At 48.2% G+C, this 22431-nt stretch overlaps 1 protein-coding gene across 2 annotated transcripts in view; it reads right to left on the bottom strand.

Annotated features, from left to right (window-relative positions):
• The window catches only part of MPP7 (MAGUK p55 scaffold protein 7), a 237256-nt gene that overhangs the window by 4964 nt on the left and 209861 nt on the right, over positions 1-22431 (bottom strand). For both annotated transcript variants that reach the window (XM_062211103.1, XM_062211104.1), the window contains 4 exons: positions 21890-22060; positions 5668-5748; positions 2607-2700; positions 1107-1215 (listed from right to left, as the gene is read on the bottom strand). In XM_062211103.1, the coding sequence (XP_062067087.1) occupies positions 1107-1215; positions 2607-2700; positions 5668-5748; positions 21890-22060 (455 nt within the window). The remainder of the gene's footprint in view (positions 1-1106; positions 1216-2606; positions 2701-5667; positions 5749-21889; positions 22061-22431) is intronic.

The following is a 22431-nucleotide window of genomic DNA, read 5'->3' as shown; positions in this document are numbered from 1 at the left end:
GTTGGTACTTAATGGGTTAAACCATTAACTGCACATACCAGAATGGCATACGGTATGATAGATAATTAGATACGTGTGGTGCTCAGCTCACCTAAGTTAGGATTTTCACCTCCTTAAACATAATTTTTATTAACAGTCAATAGACTAAAAATAAATACTTTTTAATTACCTTAGTGTGAGGGGGTACAGGTGACATTGCAGAAAATGCATATAATGTGCACAGATCAAATCAGGGTCCTGAACTGTCCCTGTCCTCTCCATCACTTTGTGTTTGGGGCCTCCAAGCCGCTCTCTTCTATTATTCATAGAAAACACAGTAGGTTTCTGTGACTTCCACTCACCTCACCAGGCCCTTTGTATTCCTTCCATCTTCCTGTGTGTGGGAGAGAATTCCCTAGACTCAGTAAGTCTTTTGATATTATTACCCAGAGGGTCCTTGATAACTACCTGTAAAAAAACCTCCTAAAAAAAAAAGGCTGGAGAGCTGAACTTGTATTTGAAAATATTTTTATCCCCCCCCCCCCCCCCCCCAATCGTGGCTCAGCAGGTTAGGACATCATGAACCATGCAGGCATCTCACAGGGGAGTCCTGGCTGCTCCACTTCCAATCCAGCGCCCGGCTACTGCTCCAGGCAAGGCAGCAAAAGATGGCTTGTGTACTTGGGTCCCTGTCACTACTATGGGAGACCTGGAAGGGGTTTCTGGTTTCAGCCTGGACCAGCCAATGTGGATTTTTGGGGAATGAAGCAGTAGATGGAAGATCTCTCTTTCTCTCCCTCTATGACTCTGCCTTTCAAAATAAATAAGTAACTAAAACTAACACACAGAAATATCTAAGAGTCGCCTTACTTGACAAAAGCAAACACAAACGAGAGTTATAAACCCAAACACAGGTCTTGGGTGTCTTCTCCACCCCCATTTGCTAATAACCCGACAGGCATTTTTGTCACCAAAGATGTCTCCATGTACCTTTAAATGCTTTTATCATCCTGGCAAAGTGACACAGAAGCTGAAACATGCGCAGCCTGCAGACTTGGTACACATTAAGTGTGCCGGTGACATGCACGAGGTCACACATGTCAAGGGCAAGGTCACTGCGTACTTACATGGGGCTGAACATCCAGCAAGCAAACTTTGTTCTTAGCAAGGACAGACCGCACCGAGTCTATGCTTGTGCCATAGTAGTTGTTTTTATATTCACCGTATTCAATGAACCTACAGAAAACGAGAGATGCATTGGAGCCCTGTGTGAATTAAAACAATATTATAGGTGGCAAGGCATCATTCATAGGTTAAAGCTATTTTGGCTGAACATGCAATTTATTTTTTTATTATGTTTAATAAAATAAATATAGCCAAGTACTTCAGAATGTCAACTTAAAAAAAATCTTCAATTTTATATTTCCAAATCAGTAACACTTGCTTGGATTACACTTAACGCAGAAGAAAAGTACTTCAGTCCAGGGGCACTCTTATGCTTTCCATCATCCCCCGTTTCAGAACTAATGCGACGTAATAAAACAGGGAGTAAGCCAGACAACAGAGACTCCTGAAGTTGCGCTGCACGTGACCGAGGAGCCACACAGGCCCTCAGAGCCACGGGAGCTGGGTGGTGGCTAATGGAACAAGGACAGCCAATTACGTGCTATAAAAACACAACGGCTGCGCCAAGGGCGCAAAAAGCATTTCGATGTTTCAATAAAATCCCACAATCCTGCACTAAAATACACGCTGCGTCTGATATCCTAAAATATTCATGCTTAAGCAAATGGAAAACCGGGGGGGAGAAGGGGGGACAGGGGGACTTAAGAGCTTGCTGGAGGAGACAGCACAGGCGAGTACCAAAAATGGAACTGTGTTTCCAAGTGTGAAAGAGCCCATGTGAGAAGAGGGGTACTGTAGGAGACTCTGGGATATAGGACCTGGTGGCTCATTAGTTGTTGTTGTTGTTTTTGACAGGCAGAGTTAGACAGTGAGAGAGAGAGACAGAGAGAAAGGTCTTCCTTTGCCGTTGGTTCACTACCCAGGTGGCCACCATGGCCAGCGTGCTGCGCCGATCCGAAGCCAGGAGCCAGGTGCTTCCTCCTGGTCTCCCATGCGGGTACAGGGACCCAAGCACTTGGGCCATCCTCCACTGCACTCCAGGACCACAGCTGAGAGCTAGACTGGAAGAGGAGCAACCGGGACAGATTACGGCGCCCCAACTGGGACTAGAACCCGGGGTGCCGACGTCACAGGTGGCGGATTAGCCTAGTGAGCTGTGGCGCTGGCCCGGCTCATTAGTTTTTAAAACACAATTCTATCTAAATTATATGGTTAGATTTGGGTAGTGGCCTAGAGGTCAGATACAGGCAACCTCTCCGCATGTTGGTAACTAATTCTGACACACGCAGGGCAGCAGAGAAGCAGCAGCTCAAGGTTATATACAGTAGACATGAAGATGGGACACAATTACTCCCTGGATTACCATGATTTTTTCAAGTCGGTTTCAATTCTGCAATAATCAAAACACATCTCAAATGAAGGGGGACCCTTGGCTTTCTATAACTGGATAGACAGGCACGTGCTTAAAAGTAAGCCCAAGATTTCTAGAAGATTCCACGTACTTGTTGTTTTGGACGTCTGTCTCGAACAGGTGCTTGGAGATGAAAATGTACTCAACGCCGTCACTCTCCTGGCTTCTTCTTGCTCTTGTGGTATCTGTGATTAAATGCAGAAGAGTTTAGAAAAGCCTGAAGAAAATACTGTAATACAGACCACCACATGTACTTGGTTTTCTTAAATGGGATTTTTAAACCGTTCAAAAGCAAATCAACAAAGAAAAATATAAGACCGTGTCAAAAATTTAGACTTCCCACTGATATTAAAATTACATGAATGTGAAGATGGATTAACAATTCCATTGAATTTCTTCATGACTTTGAAGGTTATTATGACAATTAAATAAAAGTGGTTATTACCTTAAAAAGCACATGCTGATTAGCTTTATTTTCTTCATTTATAATTTCTTTGAAAGGCAGAGTTACAGAGAAACAGGGAAACACACACACACACACAACCCAGAAAGAGAGAGAGAGAAAGAGATCTTCCATCCCCTGGTTCACTCCCCAAATGGCCATAGTGTCCTGGGTTGGGCCAGATTGAAGTCAGGAACCTGAACTCCATCTGGGTCTCCCACATGGGTGCAAAGTCCCAAACACCTGGGCCATCTTCCACTGCTTTCCCAGGTGCATTAGCAGGAACCAGGTTCAGAAGCAGGACCATCTGGGACTAGAACCCATGTTCACATGGAATGCCGGAGGTGCAGGCGGTGGCTTAACCTCTGCAGCACAACACTGGCCTCTGATTATCTCTATTTATTGATCCTGACTCCCCCGCCTAGTCCACTAGGCTGTGAGGCAGGCTCTAGAGCTGCTCCCTGCCTGGATGCACGGACCTGGAGGGGCTGTTCGTCCCCTCCTCTGCAGAGGTGCTAGAGCATCTTCTCAGGACCCCATGCATTTCTAAGTCTTTCAGCAGCTGGCTGAAAAGACAGGATTAAGAAAATGAAAAAGCAGAGCGGGTGTTATGGCACAGTGGATTAGACCGCTGCTTGCAATGCTGGTATCCTACACTGGAGTACTTGCTCAAGTCCCAGCTGCTCCACTTTCGATCCAGCTCCCTGCTAATGTGCCTAGGCAGTAGAAGAGGCCCCTGCCTCCCTTGTGGGAAACCCAGATGGAGCTCCTGGCTCTTGGCTTCAGCCTGGCACAGCCCTGGCTGTTGCAGGCATTTGGGTAGTGAACCAGTGGATGGATGACCTCTTTGTGCCTCTCTTTTGAAAAATCAACCAGTTAATCAAGAAGCAGAGGGGGGGGAGGGGGAGGGGAGGGAGAAGGGAGGGGGAAGGGAGGGGAGGGGAGGGGGAGGGGAGGAAGAGAAACCTGAATCAGAATGAAAAGATTAACTTGGGGGGTTTCTTTGAAGAGTACCAACCCAACAACCTTTCTGGAAATTTCCAACTTCAGAAGCACATGTCATCTTAGTAGTTGGCCCAAGTCAGGAACACCAGAGCCACCCCAGAGGGCCACATCCACATCTTGGCCTTTTTGATATTTATCACCTTCCAAAGAAATGTTTCTACTCCTAACTGGGTGACCATAAAGGGCTGCTGGCTCACACAGGGGGAGGAGCATGAGATGCGCTTTCATGAAACCTGGTTTAAATTCAAGTACAAATTGGGGGCTGGCGCTGTGGTGTAGCAGGTTAAGCCTCTGTAGCGCTGGCATCCCATAAGGGTGCAGGTTCCAGTCTCAGCTGCTCCACTTCAGATCCAGCTCCCTGTTGATGGTTTGGGAAAGCAGTAGAAGATGGCCCAAGTGCTTGGGGCCTTGCACCCGCGGGGGAGGCCCGGAAGAAGCTCCTGGCTCCTCGCTTCGGATTGGCCCAGCGCTGGCAGTTGTAGCCATTTGGGGCGTGAACCAGCAGATGGAAGACCTCTCTCTCTCTCTCTCTCTCTCTGTAACTCTGCCTCTCAAATAAATAAATAAATCTTTAAAAAATAATTTAAAAAGAATCCAAGTGCAGCCAACATCCACAGAACCCGGAAGGGGTCAAAGACTCCTGCCTGTGCGTGTCTCCTTCCCTGCCAAGTGGACACAGTGTCCCCTGCACGGCCACCTCTGCTGGCAGGGCCATGTGAGTGAAGACAGGGGCACACAGTGGGAAGGCATCAACTCATTTTGCTCTTTGTAATCTGCTCTTGTGTCTCCTAAGTTTCTCCTCTTCACTGCTGGTCACCTGTAAGCCAAACGACTGTTGCACAAACGGTCCTAATTACTGAGGACACCACGTCTGGGCTTTGGTAAGAGAAGTGAATAATTAAAGGGGGAAGGGAAAAAGGGAACTAATTCCACATTTTCCTTGACTTTCATCTCTGCTGCTACAAACCAGCAGTCGTGTAACTTAGGGCTGAAAATGATTACAAACAACAATTTGGAAAAAATGTAGTAACAAGAAGTAACTGGACGCAACAGAATATGGTGATTTTAAAGTTGAACTCTTCCCAAACTAGAGAACATTGCTAAGGGCACAAACGATTTAAAAAAAAAAAAAAAAAAACAGTACCGAAACCACTTGAAAAAGCCAACATTTCAATTTAGCCTTTCAGACAGCTTTTTCTAACATCAACATATTAAGCAGTCAAATGGCATTTATTCTGGAGATCAAAATGTCTCAGGCATCACATTTCATTTGTAAGAATGCCTACGAAAACTGCTTTTACAAAAACAGATTTAATTCTGTGTCCTGAAAAGCCACCGACCAAATCTGAACTATATGGCCTGTTGAACACTATCTGCTAGTCTGTGCCTACCAAAAGTCATTAAGAAAAGTTTCTAACGTAAGACGTCTCCGTCGGCTCTCTGTGGTTTGGTCATTGTGCTCCTAAAGTTGGTGACATACTCTGGAAAACATTAGCATTTATTTTGGGAAACAGAATAGTGAGACTTCTATTTCAAAGATCTGTAAACAATAATGTGAAGTTGTATGTGTGCTAAAAGTCACCATGAAAATCTACGAGTAAGGTATTGTGAAAACAGATGTCCTGCCAATGATCTGTGCAATCCAGGGCAAGCCCCATAACTGCTCAGTCTCAGTTTCTTGCCCTGTAAAATGGGCACAACTCACGGGGCACGGTCACACCGTAGTGCTGGGTGTCACTGATCAGCAGTTTCCGCTTCAGCTCATTCAGCCCCACTCCTACAGGACCTGGAAGAATCACAGAGATCGATTACCACACACAGCACCACACACACATTTCTACACCTGACGTGAACCTGTAAGACTGACGGCAAACAGGTCCCCGACCTTGCCTCCTAAGTAGAGATCATTTCTAGTTGTCCAAGAGGCCAGGCGCGGGCTGGTGGTGTTGGTGTTGTTTTTAAATTACTTGTAGGGCAGAGACACAGAGACTCATCTTCTATCCACGGGTTCACTCCCAAGATGCCTGCAACAGCCAGGGCTAGGTCAGGCCAAAGCCAAGAGCCTGGAACTCAATCTGAGCCTCTCAAACGGGTGGCAGGGACCCAAGTACCTGTGCCCTTGCAGGGTACACACCAGCAGGAAGCTGGATGGGAAACAGAAACGTCTGGGCTCAAACCCAGGCACCCCACTAGGGGATGTGGGCATCTCACATGGTACCTTAACTGCTGTGCCAAGTGCTCACTCTCTCTCAGAAATCGATTTCTCTTGCTGTTTACTTTTTAAAGTCTCTGTTGTTCCCTCAAAAGTTGGAAATATTTATGCTTTATAAATACACACAATTATTGAGTATTAAAGCAAAACTTTTAAAGATGTTGAAGGAGATGGGTGCTAACTAACTTGACTTGATCATTATACATTGTATATATGTATTGAATCATCATACCGTATCCCATAAACATATGCATTTGGAATGAAAATTAAGAGATTTTTTTTTAAGAATTATTTATTTTAAAGTCAGAGTTGGGGGGGGGGGGGAGAGATCTTCTATCCACTCCCCAAATGGTCACGATGGGTGAAGCTGAGCCAGGCCAAAGCCAGGAATCAGGAGCTTCTTCTGGGTCTCCCCAACAGGTGCAGGGGCACAAGCACTTGGGCCATCTTCTGCTGCTTTCCCAGGCCATTAGCAGGGAGCTGGATCAGAAATTAAGTAGCCAGGACCCGACTGGTGCCCACATGGGATGCTGACATCGAAGGCAGCAGCCTAACCTGCTATGCCACAGTGCCAGTCGCAGAAATATTAATGTTTTAAATGAAGCGCACTTAAAAGAGTATCTGAGTCCATTCCCAAGTAAGGGCAGCCACAAAAGCCTAAAACACCGTTGCACAGCCAGAGCATGGAAAAGCTCAATTTTAAATATCTTTAGATTTTAATAAAAGAAAGCCTTTTACCCGGACTTGACTTTGGATGCAAAGTCAACTATGCCTTTTGAATGTTCAAGATCTTGGCTCCACTGTGTATTTTCAGTTGGTCCTCAAGCATCTGAAAACATGCACAGGCCTCACACGTTTAAATCACCCGGCACATGCACACTGAGCCTGCGTACTGAGCGAGGCATTTAGTAAAGGCTGGGGATGATCAATGGTGATAAATGAACTCTGATTTCGAAGGAAGTCACCTGTTAACTGGGACCACAAAACTGCGGCCAAGCAAAAAAAGCAGTTTTTTCACAGAGGAATCAGAACTCAAACATTAGAAAGACAGAGGTCCCAAATGCCTGGCATTCCCTTCACATCTGCAAGCTTCTCACAGCTCTGGCGGGGCGCGTGGGGGTGGGGGTGGGGCCTCTGGTTTTCTCTTGCTTATCTCTTCTTTCTACATGGGTGAGTCGCGAGGGATCCTTGGAAACAGTGAGGTTCTCTCCCAGAGAAGGCAGGCACGTTGTAGGTGGATACAATAGAGTAGGGTGTGAATTCCGTGTGCAGGGCAAAGTCTGAGCACAGCTGAAGGGGGCAGAAATTGGGACCCACTGTTGGACCGAAAAAACACCTGCTCCCAGAGGGGAGCTCGCCCGCTGCCACCTCCCGCCTCTCCCTACGCTGTGCTCAGGCACCAATGCACTGGCAACGTTCTCTTGTTGTCTAAGCCAACAGCTCTCAGCCCTGTCTTTTATAATAAACACTCCATAACATCCCTTTTATGCCCTGAGATGGACTTAATGACTAATGGAGCTTACTAACACACAGCACCCCCTCCAAGTTAATATATTGCCCTAACTGTAATATGGGAGAGCCAGAAAAGTAATTGATAATAAAACAATAGGGATTCCGACACGGAAATGCTTGGCACGCCTGGAGCAGAAGCCCGAACCAAGCCCGATGTCTGCACCTGCTTGTTATTAATACATTTGGATTTAAAAGGGCAGGGGCCCGTTCAGTGCAAAAAAGGAGGGCAGTGAAGGCACAGAGGAGCTCAGGTGAGTGTCAGGACAAGGACTGCACTTGGATAGAAACCACGGATCAGACGTACTTGGCTGTGATCAGGAAATAACCTTGGGGCTGGCGCGGTGCGCCAGCCGCAGCAGCCATTGGGGGGTGAACCAACGGCAAAGGAAGACCTTTCTCTCTGTCTCTCTCTCTCACTGTCCACTCTGCCTGTCCAAAAAAAAAAAAAAGGAAATAAGGGTAATGTGTCAAGATTCTCAAAGTGAAGACAGGAACATAAATGGCCCAAGCTCTCTGCCCCTACCGCAGAGTTAAATACTCTCAGGCAGTGACTCAGCGCTTTAGGATCTATAGAAATCCTGCTGAGTCACCACTTTAGTGATGACTTTTTAGCAGAAGGAAGACCTCAGCACTGGCTCCAGTCACTTCCTGAGCCTTACTTCCTGCCAGCACCGTGGGTAATGTCAGCACCCGTATGGAACGCCCTCCAAAACACCAGCTTCTTGCCTCCCTGATGTCTGCAGTCATGTCGACCCCTAACCAGGCTTCATACTAAAATATCAAACACACGCCTCCCAGTGTAACACCAAATCCCTGATCTTTTTGGGTCTCTCACTGAGACATTACTTGTGATTATAAGGACTTTATTTCTTTATATTAAAAACAAACAAACAGGCCGGTGCCGCGGCTCAATAGGCTAATCCTCCGCCTTGCAGCGCCGGCACACCGGGTTCTAGTCCCGGTCGGGGCACTGATCCTGTCCTGGTTGCCCCTCTTCCAGGCCAGCTCTGTGCTGTGGCCCGGGAGTGCAGTGGAGGATGGCCCAAGTGCTTGGGCCCTGCACCCCATGGGAGACCAGGAGAGGCACCTGGCTCCTGCCATCGGATCAGCGCGGTGCGCCGGCAGCAGCGCGCCTACCGCAGCGGCCATTGGAGGGTGAACCAACGGCAAAAAGGAAGACCTTTCTCTCTGTCTCTCTCTCTCACTGTCCACTCTGCCTGTCAAAAAAAAATTAAAAAAAAACAAACAAAAAGTCCAAAAGCCCTCACGGCTTCCCTTCCACGGGACATCAGGACTTTTCTTCTACCTGCTGGTATCTTCAACTCTGTTGCTTTTCCAAACTTGCCAAGGAAACTCCCATCTATGCTCAGTCTATGGCCCCTCCGCACACCCCTACCCGGGCTAGTACAGAAAACCCTCAAAGCCAAGATAGCAGCATGCGGGTCTCCACACACAAGCCAATCGTCTCACCTGCTTCCACAGCGAATCTGCAATTTCCCAAGCAGGTAGATTTCTTAGAGGTCCATGCAATGGCAACCTCCCTCCCCTCCCATTCTCCTGGCTACTCACACCTGGGAGCCTGCCTTGTTTCTTCACATACCTTTACCATTAATTGTCAAAGGATGCTGATTTGATCTCCTAAATATCATTCAGACCCTGCTCCATGATGCCACCAGCTTTTTTAAGTTAAGTTACTCAGTTATTTGGAAGGCAGAGCAACAGAGAGAGCGAGAAAGACCGGGGGTGGGGGGAGTGAAAGGGAGAGAGAGACAAGAGACTGATCTTCTGTCTGCTGGTTCACTCCCCCAAATGCCAGCAACACCCAGGGATGGCCCAGGCCAGAGCCAAGAGCCAAGAAATCAACCTGGCTCCCATGTGGGTGGTGGGAGTTGACACACTCAGGCCACCACCTGCTGCCTCTCAGGGGTGCATGAGCAAGAAACATGGAGTAGCTGGGACTCGTGGTGGCTGTCCCAAACAGTGGCTTAAACCACCAGTTTAAACAACATCCTAACAGCTCTCTCACATCTACTCATCAGCCCCTGTGTACTTTATTTACTTGAGAAGCAGAGCAAGACACATAGAGACAGACAGTTCATTCCCCAAATGCTTGCAACCATCCTGGCTGGGCCGGGCCAGCCTAAGCCAGGAGCCAAGAACTCAATCTAGGTGGCACATGGGTGGCAGGCGTCTAATCGTTTCAGTGTCACAGCTGCCTCCCAGGGTCTGCCTTAGCAGGCACGTGGAGTCTGGAGCCGGAGCCAGGACTCGAACCCAGGCATTCCGATGTGGGACGTGTGTGTCTTAATCAGAGCATTAACCGACAGGCCAAAGCCCACCCCTCTCCAACCATTTCCTTCCAGCGACGTCCAGCGGCAGAGAGGTCATTTTCTTTTGTTCTTCTCTTTTTTTTATTTTTACTTATTTATTTGGCAGGTAGAGTTATAGACAGTGAGAGAGAGACAGACAGAAAGGTCTTCTTCCATTGGTTCACTCCCCAAATGGCCTCTATGGCCGGTGCTGCACCGATCCAAAGCCAGGAGCCAGGTGCTTCCTCCTGGTCTCCCACGCAGGTGCAGAGGCCCAAGCACTTGGGCCATCCTCCACTGCACTCCCGGGCCACAGCAGAGAGCTGGCCTGGAAGAGGAGCAACCGGGACTAGAACCCGGCGCCCATATGGGATGCCGGCGCCGCAAGGCGGAGGATTAACCAAGTGAGCCCTGGCACTGGCCCCGGCAGAGAGGTCATTTTCAAAAGCCACCCTCCCGTTGGTCTTTAGAGTATCCTGTACAATTCCTCCATCAGACTTTAACACTCCCATCCATTGGATATGACATCAGTCTTCCCCATCAGACAGGGGTGCTGTGAGCGCAGGAATCATGCCATTTACCACGCTCCCAAAGCCCGTTCTCAATAAGCATCTGATGAGCAGATGGGTCCTACCTCAACTGCATCAGAGCACATGGAAGCCAACAGGGGGATACCTCCATAGTTGCCCGTGATGTTCTGCTTCTCCACCCCGCTGGGCCAGCCTCTGCCCTTGTGTTCAGTGGGATCCCTCTGAGACCTTGTCTTAGAGGTGTCTCTCCATAAGTGCACCTCTTGCTGCTAGCTCCTTTCCTCAGCATCAACACGGCCTCTCCCATCCGAACACGAGAACGACAAAGCTCCCCAGTTTCCCTTAACCTTAAGCTCTCCTCCAGCTTCGGCTCGCTCCCATTCCCACCATCCTGGCTTAGGCAGCCCCGCTTGTACTTCTTGTGGTGTGTGCAGAATCAACTGTGACTCTTGCAAAAGGTGCATATTCATTGCATGCCATGAGCCACACTCACAGCTCCTCTTTATCCTTGCCACTCCTTCCTTTGCAAGCGACATCAATTTCTCCTGCTTTCTGGAATAGGGCATGATCTCTATATCTCAAGGTGGTTCAAGGACTGGCTGCTCCACTTCTGACCCAGCTCCCTGCTGATGCACCTGGGAAGGCAGTGGAGGATGGCCTAAGTGCTTGGGGCCCTGCACCCACATGGAAGACCCAGAGGAAGCACCTGGCTTTGGCTTGGTTCAGCCCTGGCCATTGTGGCCATTTGGGGTGTGAACCAGCAGATGGCCGCAACAGATGGAGCCGGACTGATCTGAAGTCAGGAGCTTCCTCTGGGTCTCCAACAAGGGTGCAAGGACCCAAGCACTTGGGCCATCCTCCACTGCTTTCCGTCCATAAGCAGAGAGCTGGATCTGAAGAGAAGCAGCCAGAATACAAACTGGTGCCCATAAGGAATGCCAGTGCCACAGGCAGAGGCTTAGCCTACTATGCCACAGCACTGGCCCATAAAGTATATCTTAAACCATTTTTATCCAAAAAAGAAAGAAAACTCCTGCCTTCTCTTCACTTACCCACTTCTTGCTTATTGTTTGAGATTCAGCTTTGATTTACTTTAAAGGAATCCTCGCAGTCACACTAAATGTGGGTTAGATACCAAGTTCAAATGTTTTCTTTATTCCCACTCGGAAGAACTTACCACACTATCTCACAGTCGCCAGCTGTCCTGTTCCTCTAACAGACTGAGCTCTGTGCTAGCAAAGATGGTGTCCGCCTTGCTCCCCAGTTGTCTTCCTCACTGGCAAACTGTAGTCACTTGTTAGCTTATTTATTTAAACCACACCCACTTGCTGGGCTGTTGTAGATGTCGAACTACTGCAAGGAGTGGGAGTCACAAGACACATGCACCTGTGATGCCTGGGTGTGGTGGGCAGGTGCCACGCTCAAGGTTAGCCACAGGAGTCGGTGGAGCTCACACTTGAACTTGGCTCTCTTTCTCATAAGGAAATGACTCCACTGAGGGATGGAAATCTCATTCCCCAAACTCAGACCAGGAGTGCAAGGTTCCAGAAAGGACGGGCCTGGGCTCCTCTGGGAAGGTCTCCCCACCGAGGGGACATCTGAGACTGCAGGAGGAGACGAGATCTCCAAGGGACAGCTCTAATGGCACACGGTATTTAGCGACTGACTTCGAGATGTCGGGCACCATGCATGGGGCCGGGCGCCAAAGGTGCAAAAAATATTTAAGCAGTTTCTAGGACTTACTCTGAAAGAGGCAAATGACATCAGAGTGCAGTTACCCTCTGTGGATAGAAGAAGCAGATCTTCCTCTCCTCCCAAAGCAGCAGCAAGCAAAATACAGCTCTAGAGCAGAAATGGAGCAGCCTGGTCTTCCACGCCCCCCACGGGACAGAGGATCAAAGGAAGTGATGTGAACTGATCACTGTATCAGCCCTGGAGGGCTTCCTGGAGCGGGAGGCACTCTGTGAATGAGAGGCCTACGTTTTTAATTTCATGTACTATCTACGCCAAGGGAAAAAACAATGAATGATGGTTTATTTCTACACTGAAGAAAAAAAGCAACATGCTTTTGAATGACTGGGAAAAGGCAGGCCACCTCCAGCGTGATAAATTGTGAGTATATGCGATGGTGGCCACACGGGACAATTTCACAGCCTGACCCTCACACCCTCAAGCTCATGAGATGTGTGCTTGCATAGTCAGTCAACCATCCTCACTACCAACAGCACTTCCCCCATGGGACCCGTACACCACTTCTGCCATCCACACGGGAGGAGTTCCAGCTTCTCCCTGACTTTGCCAGATCAAGACTGAGATCCCTGTCCCCGACCCGTGAGCTCCTTCCATGGTTAGCCACATGCTCACAATGTTTGTACTTGGCTGGTTTGGTATTCAGAATGCAAAAACCTATGCAGGTACTGCAAGAAGTTCACGGGAAAGAGGATTACAGGATAAAGTAATTTTAGTGCAAACAATTGCAAAACCCAAGCCTATGAGGGATCTCCGCAAAGCTTGGCTTGGCAGGTAAGATGTATGTGTCCCAGTCGGGAGGATCTGGGTCAGATACCCGGCTCTGGCTCCAGCTCCTTGCTCCAGCTTCCTGTTAAGGCAGATGCTGTGAGGCAGGGGCAATGGCTCAAGTGACCTGGATGCAGTCACCGTCCTGGGAGACCTGCACTGAGTGCCCAGTTTCTTCCTGGGCAAGAAGCTACTGTGGGTATTTGAGGAGTGAACTAATGGAAGCAATCTTGCTCTCTCTCTGCCTCTCCAAAAAAAATCAAAAACAAAAAAACATTCCCAGAAAATGCATGTCATGTGCTCGGATTTACGTTGTAGGCATTTAGGGATGCAGAGTTGGGTTCATTTATAAGCCTCTGTAATTAGAGAAATTAATTTCTCTTCAATATATAAATGTTTACCGTAATCAATAGAATAGATGCGCATCCGAAAATAGATTAGCGGTCGCTCTCACCATGTTTGCTAATGGGAAAGTGAAGCAGGGAAGAGACCCTAAATAACACAATGTTGCATCAGAGACAATGGGCTTCGGATAATGATGCTGACGACAAGGGGGAGGCCTCTCCGTGTGGCAGGCACGTGGCCCATGGCTGTCAGCCACTGTCACTAAGCCTCCAACAGCCCTACAAGAAGAGTATCATTATCCTCAAACCGAGACCATGAAAGGTCTGGCCATTCTGCAAAGGGCATGCATCCGGGATGAGGCTCGGCTGGGGTCCTGGGGCAGGCCTGACTCAGAAGTCTGCCTTCGTTCCACTCCACCTCTGATCTTATCAGAAGATGCACACAAGTGTCAGCAGTGGTATGGCCTGGATATGGTGCCATCCAGAGCCCCAGGCCTCTTTTGTCCTACTCTGGCTACCCAGGCCCTGGCCAGTGGCTCTGGCTGCCAACAGTGCTCTCTTCCCATTCTGCGCACAACCCGAGACATCGACATAAATTCAGTTATGATGATGTGTGTCCCGGGCCTGGGCAAGACACTCAGGTGCCTTCCACGCAGTAACTAAAGCTGATATGTGTAGTAGCTTTGAAAAGATAATGACCAAATGCTTATCAGAGGCTGGCATTGTGGTGCAACAGGTCAAGCTACTGCCTGCGACAATGCATCCCATACTGGTGCTGGCTGCTGTCCCGGCTGCTCCACTTCTGACCCAGCTCCCTGCTAACGGCCTGGAAAGCACCAGATGGTGGCCCAAGTGCTCGGGCCCCTGCACCCATGGGCGATATCTAGATGGCATTTCTACTTCCTAGTTTTGGGTTGGCTCACCCCTGGCTACAGCAGACCTTTAGGGAGTGAACAGGGGGATGGGAAATCTTTTTTTAAAAAGTATGGAAATTCCCAGGTTCTATTTATAGAGAAAGAGAATTTAAGACAGCCGGGAGTATGACACCTTTACCTTTTCCCCAAATGACCTCTTGGCTGGCTGACATCACTGCCTCATTGTGCACATAATTACAGGCGGTTGGGTGTTCCCATTTTTCTGTCTCAAATGTTCTTATTCCACTAGTATGTGTAAGTGTCCATGATTTATAACAAATATTTATGCATGGAAAATAAGAATTATATTTTTGGTAGAATACTAGTACAGTATTGCTTTCGAAATTATATGCTTTCAAAATTAATTGAAAGATGATGCAAAAATGCTTTTTTTTTTCCCCCCATTCTGTAAAGGTGTTCCCAAGAAAGATCTACTTTTCTGAATCTGGACCCTTTACAACTGAAAACCAAAAAATGCGAAATGAGTGGGCAAAACATTGAAGAGACAAAATCGGGGCTCAGAGAAGCCCCTCCAAATGCCCAAAATATCAGTGTGATGCTCTTCTACCAAAAGGCAGGGTGCTTAGTTGTGCTCTACCGCGCTGTAGTGCACCACAATGCAACTTCAACCAGCTACTGGGTCACACGCTAGAGCAGAAACTGAATGCAATCAAATCCATGAGAAGAATAACCCATCACTGTTGTGAAACAACTAATGAAATTGATGCAAAGTGGTATGCATATGTACATACATTTAGAGATTTCTTTATTTTTCTGAAGGGCAGAATGACAGGGGAAAAGACAGAGAGAATCTTCCATATGCTGGTTCACTCTCTGGATGGCTTACAATGGCCAGGGTGGGCCAGGCAGAAGTCAGAAGCCAAGAATTCCACCTGGGTCTCCCACATGGGTGTAGGGACCCAAGCACTTGGGCCATCTTCCGCTGCTTTCTCAGGCCATAGCAGGAAACTGGATTGGAAATGGAGCAGCTGGGACTTGAACCAGTGTTCTTATGGAATGCCAGTGCCACAGACAGAGGCCTACTACACCACAGTGCTGGCCCCAGTATATGTTTTTAAATGACATTCATGAAGTCTACAAAGAATAAACCTCAGGCAACTTTTATTTGTATTTGCCTGGCACAAAATGCAGGTGTGGTTCTTATTTTTATTTTTTAAAGATTTATTTATTTATTTGAAAGAGCCATGGAGAGAGAGGGAGAGACAACGAGATCTTCCATCTGCTAGTTTACTCCCCAGATGACCACAATGGCCAGGGTTGGGCCAGGCCAAATCCAGGAGCCAGGAGCTTCTTCCAGGTCTCCCAGATGGGTGCAGGGGCCCAAGCACTTGGAGTATCTTCCACTGCCTTTCCCAGGCCACCAACGGGGAGCTGCATCAGAAGTGGAGCAGCTGGGACACCAACCAGCACCCTTTTGGGATGCCGCCATTGCAGGTAACAGCTTTACCCACTATGCCACAGTGCCAAACCCTGGTTTTTCTTAAGGCTGATGAATACCAGATTCAATTTCGTAATTTAAATACAGGTGGGTGGTACCTTCTACAGGAAAGGACGGTCATGGTAAAGATAACGCAATCAGGAAAGAACCTCCGCAAAAGGAGAAGTACAGGTAGGTGGAGACAAGCCAAATTGGTTTGATCACAGTGCACATTCAGGCAACAGGCCTAATGCATCAGTGACAAAATCCATTCTTATTTGGATGTATGGCCAGTCGTAAATTATATATTGGAGAGATTTTTTTGGCAGTGGCCAAATACTACTCACTTGTGCGTTTCGTGCAAACATGAAAAGGGCACGATGTGCCCCACTACTGACACAGAGGAAGCTTTTACCACGCATTCACCTCCAATGTACCTGTTCTGCTAAACCCAAGACTTCCTCCACATTTCCCTGCAGACATTTTTAACGGTTTTGGCCAGACTCGTTACTCTCGCTATCCAGAGAAAACTATCAGAATTCCTGGAGTCTGCAATACATGTCTAAGCTGCCTCTGTTACCTTGGGGGTGGGGGGAGGGCACGTATTCATCTGATTTATTGCAAGATGAATCCGTGGAACTCTCTAGAGATGCCTGGGATCAGACATCTGCTATAAAAAGTCTACTGATCATATTGAAGAACTATTTTGTTGCCCTGGGGGGGCATTTAAAACAATGTTATTCTATTTGACCCACAATCGTATTAGTGCATGGCTGGATTTTTGTGTTTGGGAATGATAGATGCATTTATAAAACTAAACTTGAAGTTCTCTTGCGATCAAACTATACAACAGGTATAACAGCAGCTAAGCAACTCATAACAAGCCCTGATGGAAGAGTTCCTTTCTTTCTTTTTTAAAAAAAATTACTTTAGGGGCTGGCGCTGTGGTGCAGTGGGTTAAAGGCCTCACCTGAAGCGCCGGCATCCCATATGGGCACTGGTTCGAGTCCTGGCTGCTCCGATCCAACTCTCTGTTATGGCCTGGGAAAGCAGTAGAATATGGCTCAAGTCCTTGGGCCCCTGCACCCACGTGGGAGAAGCTCCTGGCTCCTGGCTTTGGATCAGCGCAGCTCCGGCCATTGCAGCCATCTGGGGAGTGAACCCACAAATGGAAGACCTCTCTCTCTCTATCTCTATTTCTCTCTGTAACTCTGTCTTTCAAATAAATAAAATAAATCTTTTTAAAAATTACTTCACTTTATTTGAAAGTCAGCATTATAGAAAGAGAGGGTGATCCAGAGAGACAGGGAGAGAGAAAGAGATCTTCCGTCTGCTGGTTCACTCTCCAAAAGGCTGCAACAGCCAGGGCTGGGCCAGGCTGAAGCCAGGAGTCTGGAATTTCATCTGGGTTTCCCACATGGGTGGCAGGGGCCCAAGCCCTTGGGCCTCATCTGCTCCTTTCCCAGGTGCATTAGCAGGGAGTCAGATGAGAAGTTGAGCAGCTGGGACTCAAACCGGTGCTCCAGTATGGGATTCTGGCATTGCAGGTGGCAGCTTCACACCGTGCGCCACAACATGGGCCCCTGTTGCTTTCAAAATAGGAGAAAAATATTCCTCAGGAAGTACCAATTATGCTAATTATGCTAACTTGATCTACTTTTCATTTCTTCGGCATTAAACCCAACAAAAACCATGTGGTATTATGGTATCAATAGGAAAGACCAATACTCCGTACCTCCCCAGGCACATTTCTCTTCCAATTTCAAGATGAGCATTGCTTCCTGTACTTTGAAAATACCAGACAAAACCAAATCGGGGGCCTGCGATGTGGCCTAGTGGGTAGAGCTACTGCCTGCAATGCCAGCATCCCATTTGGGGCCCAGTTCAAGTCCCAGCTGCTTCATTTCTAATCCAGCTTCTTGCTAATGAGTCTGGGAAAGCAGCAGCAGATGCCCCAAGCGCTTGGGCCTCCGCCACCCACGCGGGATGAAGCTCCTGGTTTCTGACTTCGGCCTGGCCCAATGTGGGCCACTGCAGCCATTTGGGGAGTGAACTGGCAGATGGAAGACATCTCTCTGTGCCACGGAGTGGGTGGGGCAGAAGCCTGCCCCCTACTGGCCAACCCTTGGCATGGGGATGGGGTGCTGGATTTAGGACATGTTTCCCTGCTTTTCTTTCTCTGCCCTTCCTAGGAAGACACAGGAGCCACTGTTCAGCTGTGTTACTAACACAAGAAAAAGAACAAGACCAGCACTCGTTATTAAGTCCTTCATGTTTTAAAGCAATTGTATGAACTTGAGAAATCCTGCTCATGAAAAGGGGAGCAGAGCGTCAGGGGCTTAAAGAGTTTCAGAGGAAGTTAATTTTTCTTACAGAAATTTCAGAAAAATGGCTAAAAAGCATAAATCGTTGAGCAAATCCACAATAGCTGATTAAGATACAATTAAGAGGTTTTTTTTTAAGTTTTTATGTATTTGTTTGAGAGGCAGGGACAGAGAAGGGTCCCATTTGCCAGTTCACTCCCCTAAATACCTGAGACTAAGGAATCCAATCTAGGTTTCCCACATGGGGAGCAGCCATTGCCTGCTGCCTCCCAGGGTGCACCCAGCAGGAAGCCTGAATCTGGCAGAGCCAGGACTGAAACCCAGGCCCTCCAGTGGGAGACGTGGCTGTCCCAAGAGGTGCCTGAACTGCTGTGCCCCCAGCTGTTAAGCTATCACTGTAACATATGCATGAGAAAGCCTAGCATTGAAATGTAACACCAAGGGAAGCAAAAAGCCAAAATACACTGCAGCCAGTTCACTACCATCAAGTCAGACAGCAACAAGGCACTGCCTGTGTGTACAGCCTGGCACCGATGGACATCAGTGCTACAACCAGTGGCAATGGCTCAAAAGCCAAACACACTCCCCAGTCCCTCTGCACAGCAGCTCAATATCACCTGGGGACGTGGAGAAAGCGCAGACTCACTGCCACCCTGCCCCTCCCCCGCCAATAAAAGCAGGGCTATTGATTCCATCAGAAACTGTGGATTAAAGACATCCACAGTGAGCATAATACAGGTAAAAACTGTATAGCCCTAGAGGTGGGGCTGGAGGTCTGAGAGCAGGGCAGGGGCTCTGCCCATTGCGTCCTAAGAGTGCTTCTGCCTGTGGCTCCTGAGAGGCCTTCTCTGAACTCCAAGGACACAGCAAACAGATGGAGCACAGAGCGCTTCCCGGTGATGGCGAGACTCACCCGCCACAGGCAGTAGAAAACGTGGGCGGATCTGAGTGAGCTGGACTGAGACCATCCGCCTAGAACACTCTAGGAACTCACTGGGGCCTCGAACAGTGAGGGGTCCTGCCTGGACAACGGGGTAGGGGTCAAGGGGGAGAGGCTGCAAGCTTGATGGACTGACCTGGGGGCAGAGGGTCCTGCTCATGTTGGGAGATCACAGGGATTCTCCAAGAAGCAGGACATGGAAACCTAAGGAATCCACACAGCAGCTGTAGTGGGACATACATCACTTTAGGGTCCTGCTGGGAGTATAAGAATCCAGTGAGAGGAGGGAGGAATGGCCTGATGGAAAAGAGAGGCTCTTTGCCACAAATAAGTTCCTATTCCATTCCGAATTCAGATGTCAGGGACCCAAGGTCAAGGGCAAAGGGAAATGTGACAGCCCAAGTGCATATGATTAAACCAAGCTAAACAGTAACTTGACTTTTAGAAGTATCTTTCTTGTGAGGCAGAGTGACAGTCACACACACACAGACACACACACACATACCTCTCCCATTTGCCGTGTTCACTCCTCAAATGCCTGCAACCACCAGAACACAATCCAGGTCTCCCACGTGGGTGGCAGGAACACAGCCACCCAAGCCACCATCACCCAGTGCCTTCCAGGGTGCACAGTGGCAGGAACCTGGAGCCAGGTATCCAGCCAAGGCGTTCCAGGGTGGGATGTGGGCTTCTTGGTGAGAAGTTTAACTGCCAGGCCAAATGCCCACCCCACCGTCCAGACAACTTCTAATGCAATGGCCATTGGTCGTGTGTGTGAGCCTGGGAATGTGTGCACTGCTATCTGGGAGCCGGGCACTGCAAGTTCCATGAAAACAAATGCACCTATGGGAATACTCAGCAGGTGAGGTCTGGGGAGACCTGGACCCTGCAGCTACAGCGCATTCTGAATCTCCTTTGGATGTGTGTGAACCCACACTTCTGAATCATGCAAGCCATGCCAGCAGCTGCTGGCGCCACCAACCACCTCCCGTGCAGAAAGATGTGGGAATCCCCAACCGTCTATTTGAATGGACACCACGTGCTGCAGCCTTTCAAAGGACTCCTTCCATGTAACTGCCATCAGGTTTATAAAGCAGGGGGGCTATCTGCATATTGCTAACATCATTCACGGGCCCCTACACAATTGTCAACTTAAAAATTAGCATGCTGGGGCCGGCGCTGTGGCACAGTAGGTTAACGCCCTGGCCTGAAGCGCTGGCATCCCATATGGGCACCGGTTCGAGTCCCGGATGTTCCTTTTCCAATTCAGCTCTCTGCTATGGCCTGGGAGTGCAGTAGAAGATGGCTCAAGTCCTTGGGCCCCTGCACCCACGTGGGAGACCTGGAAGAAGCTCCTGGCTCCTGGCTTTGGATCAGCGCAGCTCCGGCCATTGCAGCCATCTGGGGAGTGAACCAGCAGATGGAAGACCTCTCTCTATGTCTCTACCTCTCTAACTCTTTCAAATAAATAAAATAAATCCTTAAAAAAATTAGCATGCTGTAGATTCATTCAGTTTTGAGTCCTGCCCATGGTTGCCTTGGCAGAGTTAGACAAAATGATTCTGAGGACCGCATATGGCCTGTGGGCAGGACATTCGCCACCCCGGTAAAAAGAGCAGTGAACAGGAGGCATTATGAGCCTTTGTTTTAAATCACTGGCTTTGGTCCTGGGAGCTGGGATCTCTTACCACACATTTACAGGAGCAACAAGGGTGGGGGAAGCCTGAGATTGTCCACATCTGTGAAGGCTGGACAAGGTGGAAGCTTGGGATGTTAATGGGAATCAAACCAACTGACACATAGACTTATTAGTTGAGAGACAGAAAAAGAGAGGGAGAGCCTGTGCTACTCCCTGTCCACTGGTCCACTTCCCAAACACCTACAACCATCCCTAGCTCTAGGCAAAAACCAGGAGCCATGAACCTAATCCAGGTCTCCCATGTGGGTGGCAGGAATCCAAGTATTTGAGCCGTCAATCACCATGGACTCCTAAGGTCTGCATTAGCAGGAAGCTGGAGCCAAGAACAGAGCTAGTGTCAAACTCGGGCACCTGACGATGAGACGTGGGTGTCCTAAGCTACAGGACCAATGCCTACCCCCACTCGCATTTCCTAACTACCCAACGCAGCTTCATCAAGTGAATGTGCAGCCGGAGATAACGGAGGACTACCGTGACAGCTCATTGTGCTGAAGGTCTCAGTGCCACAGGGAGCCCAGGTGAGTCCCCCTTATGCAAACTGCTTGAGACCAGAGGCGCTTTGGATTTCGAATTCTTCTGGACTTTGGAACATCTGCATATGTATGGTTAGACACCTTGGGGATCAGACTCAAGTCTATGCATGAAATTCATTTATGTTTCCCATGCACCGTTACACACAAGGCCCAAAGGTAATTGGACACAATATTTTCAGCAGGGCTTTGTTTCATGTGATGTGTCACACAAGGACAGGTGTGAAATTCTCCACCGGTGGCGTCCTATCTGAGCCCAGGAGTTTTGGACTGTGGAACATTTTGGGTTTTGGATTAGGCGTGCTTAACCTGTACCATGCTGCTGCCTTGAAATGTGTGCGAAAGAACTTGCACTGGTGTTCAGAAATGCTCACTTCTAGGATCTACGCGCTCTAACATGCTTGAGAGAGGCACGGTGTTTTTGCTGTCCCCTCTTCTAAATGGGCCCCATGAAGGTGCCACCAGCATCCATTCTTCATGGACGACTTAAAGTCTCTGCATGACCTGTAAGCACCAAAGGCCAAGAGACTGCACTGTACAGGATGGACAAAAGTCTTCAAGATGAGCGACTTGCAGCTTGAAAGCCACAGGTACCACGCACCTTGAAGCTGGACCCTCAGTGTGTCACTCAGACTTACATGCAAAAGCCACCACTCACCAACCAAGACGACCAGCCGGTATTTCTCATGAGTTTGTCTCCGGTATGGCGTCACCTCCTCGTAGGTGGGCACGTCAGCTGTATCGTACTGGTCACTCTTCTTGCACTCGTACATGGACTTGTTTGTTTTCTTATCTTTTCTACTAAGACGGAAGCTTCTTCGAAAGCTGGCTGCAAATACAGAAAAGAGAAATATATATTGTGTAATAACCCCACCTCCCAAAAAAAGCCCCAAAAGCAAAAATTAAAAAAAAAACCTCTCAGAGCTAGGTTGGATTTTATTCATCATAACACTATTATAAATACATTCATCAAGAGAAAAAAAATTGTACACAATTTCTTAAGACAGCCATTTGTAAGAGAAATATCTATTTAATATTTAATTTTTATACTTGGAATAATATATATTTATTTCGTTCTAGGTCACAAAGAATTCTTTTTCATAAGAAAATTTTCAAAAGAAAATTCTTTTCATAAAGAAACCATAATAAAGCAGAATCACTCAGAAGTCACCAATGTATTCACGGTGGATTGGTGAACAC

This window comes from Lepus europaeus, chromosome 14, assembly GCF_033115175.1.
Source record: "Lepus europaeus isolate LE1 chromosome 14, mLepTim1.pri, whole genome shotgun sequence".
NCBI classification, from domain to species: Eukaryota; Metazoa; Chordata; class Mammalia; order Lagomorpha; family Leporidae; genus Lepus; species Lepus europaeus.
The sequence above is the reverse complement of the archived record's forward strand: the minus strand, read 5'-3'. Positions and strand labels throughout refer to the sequence as shown.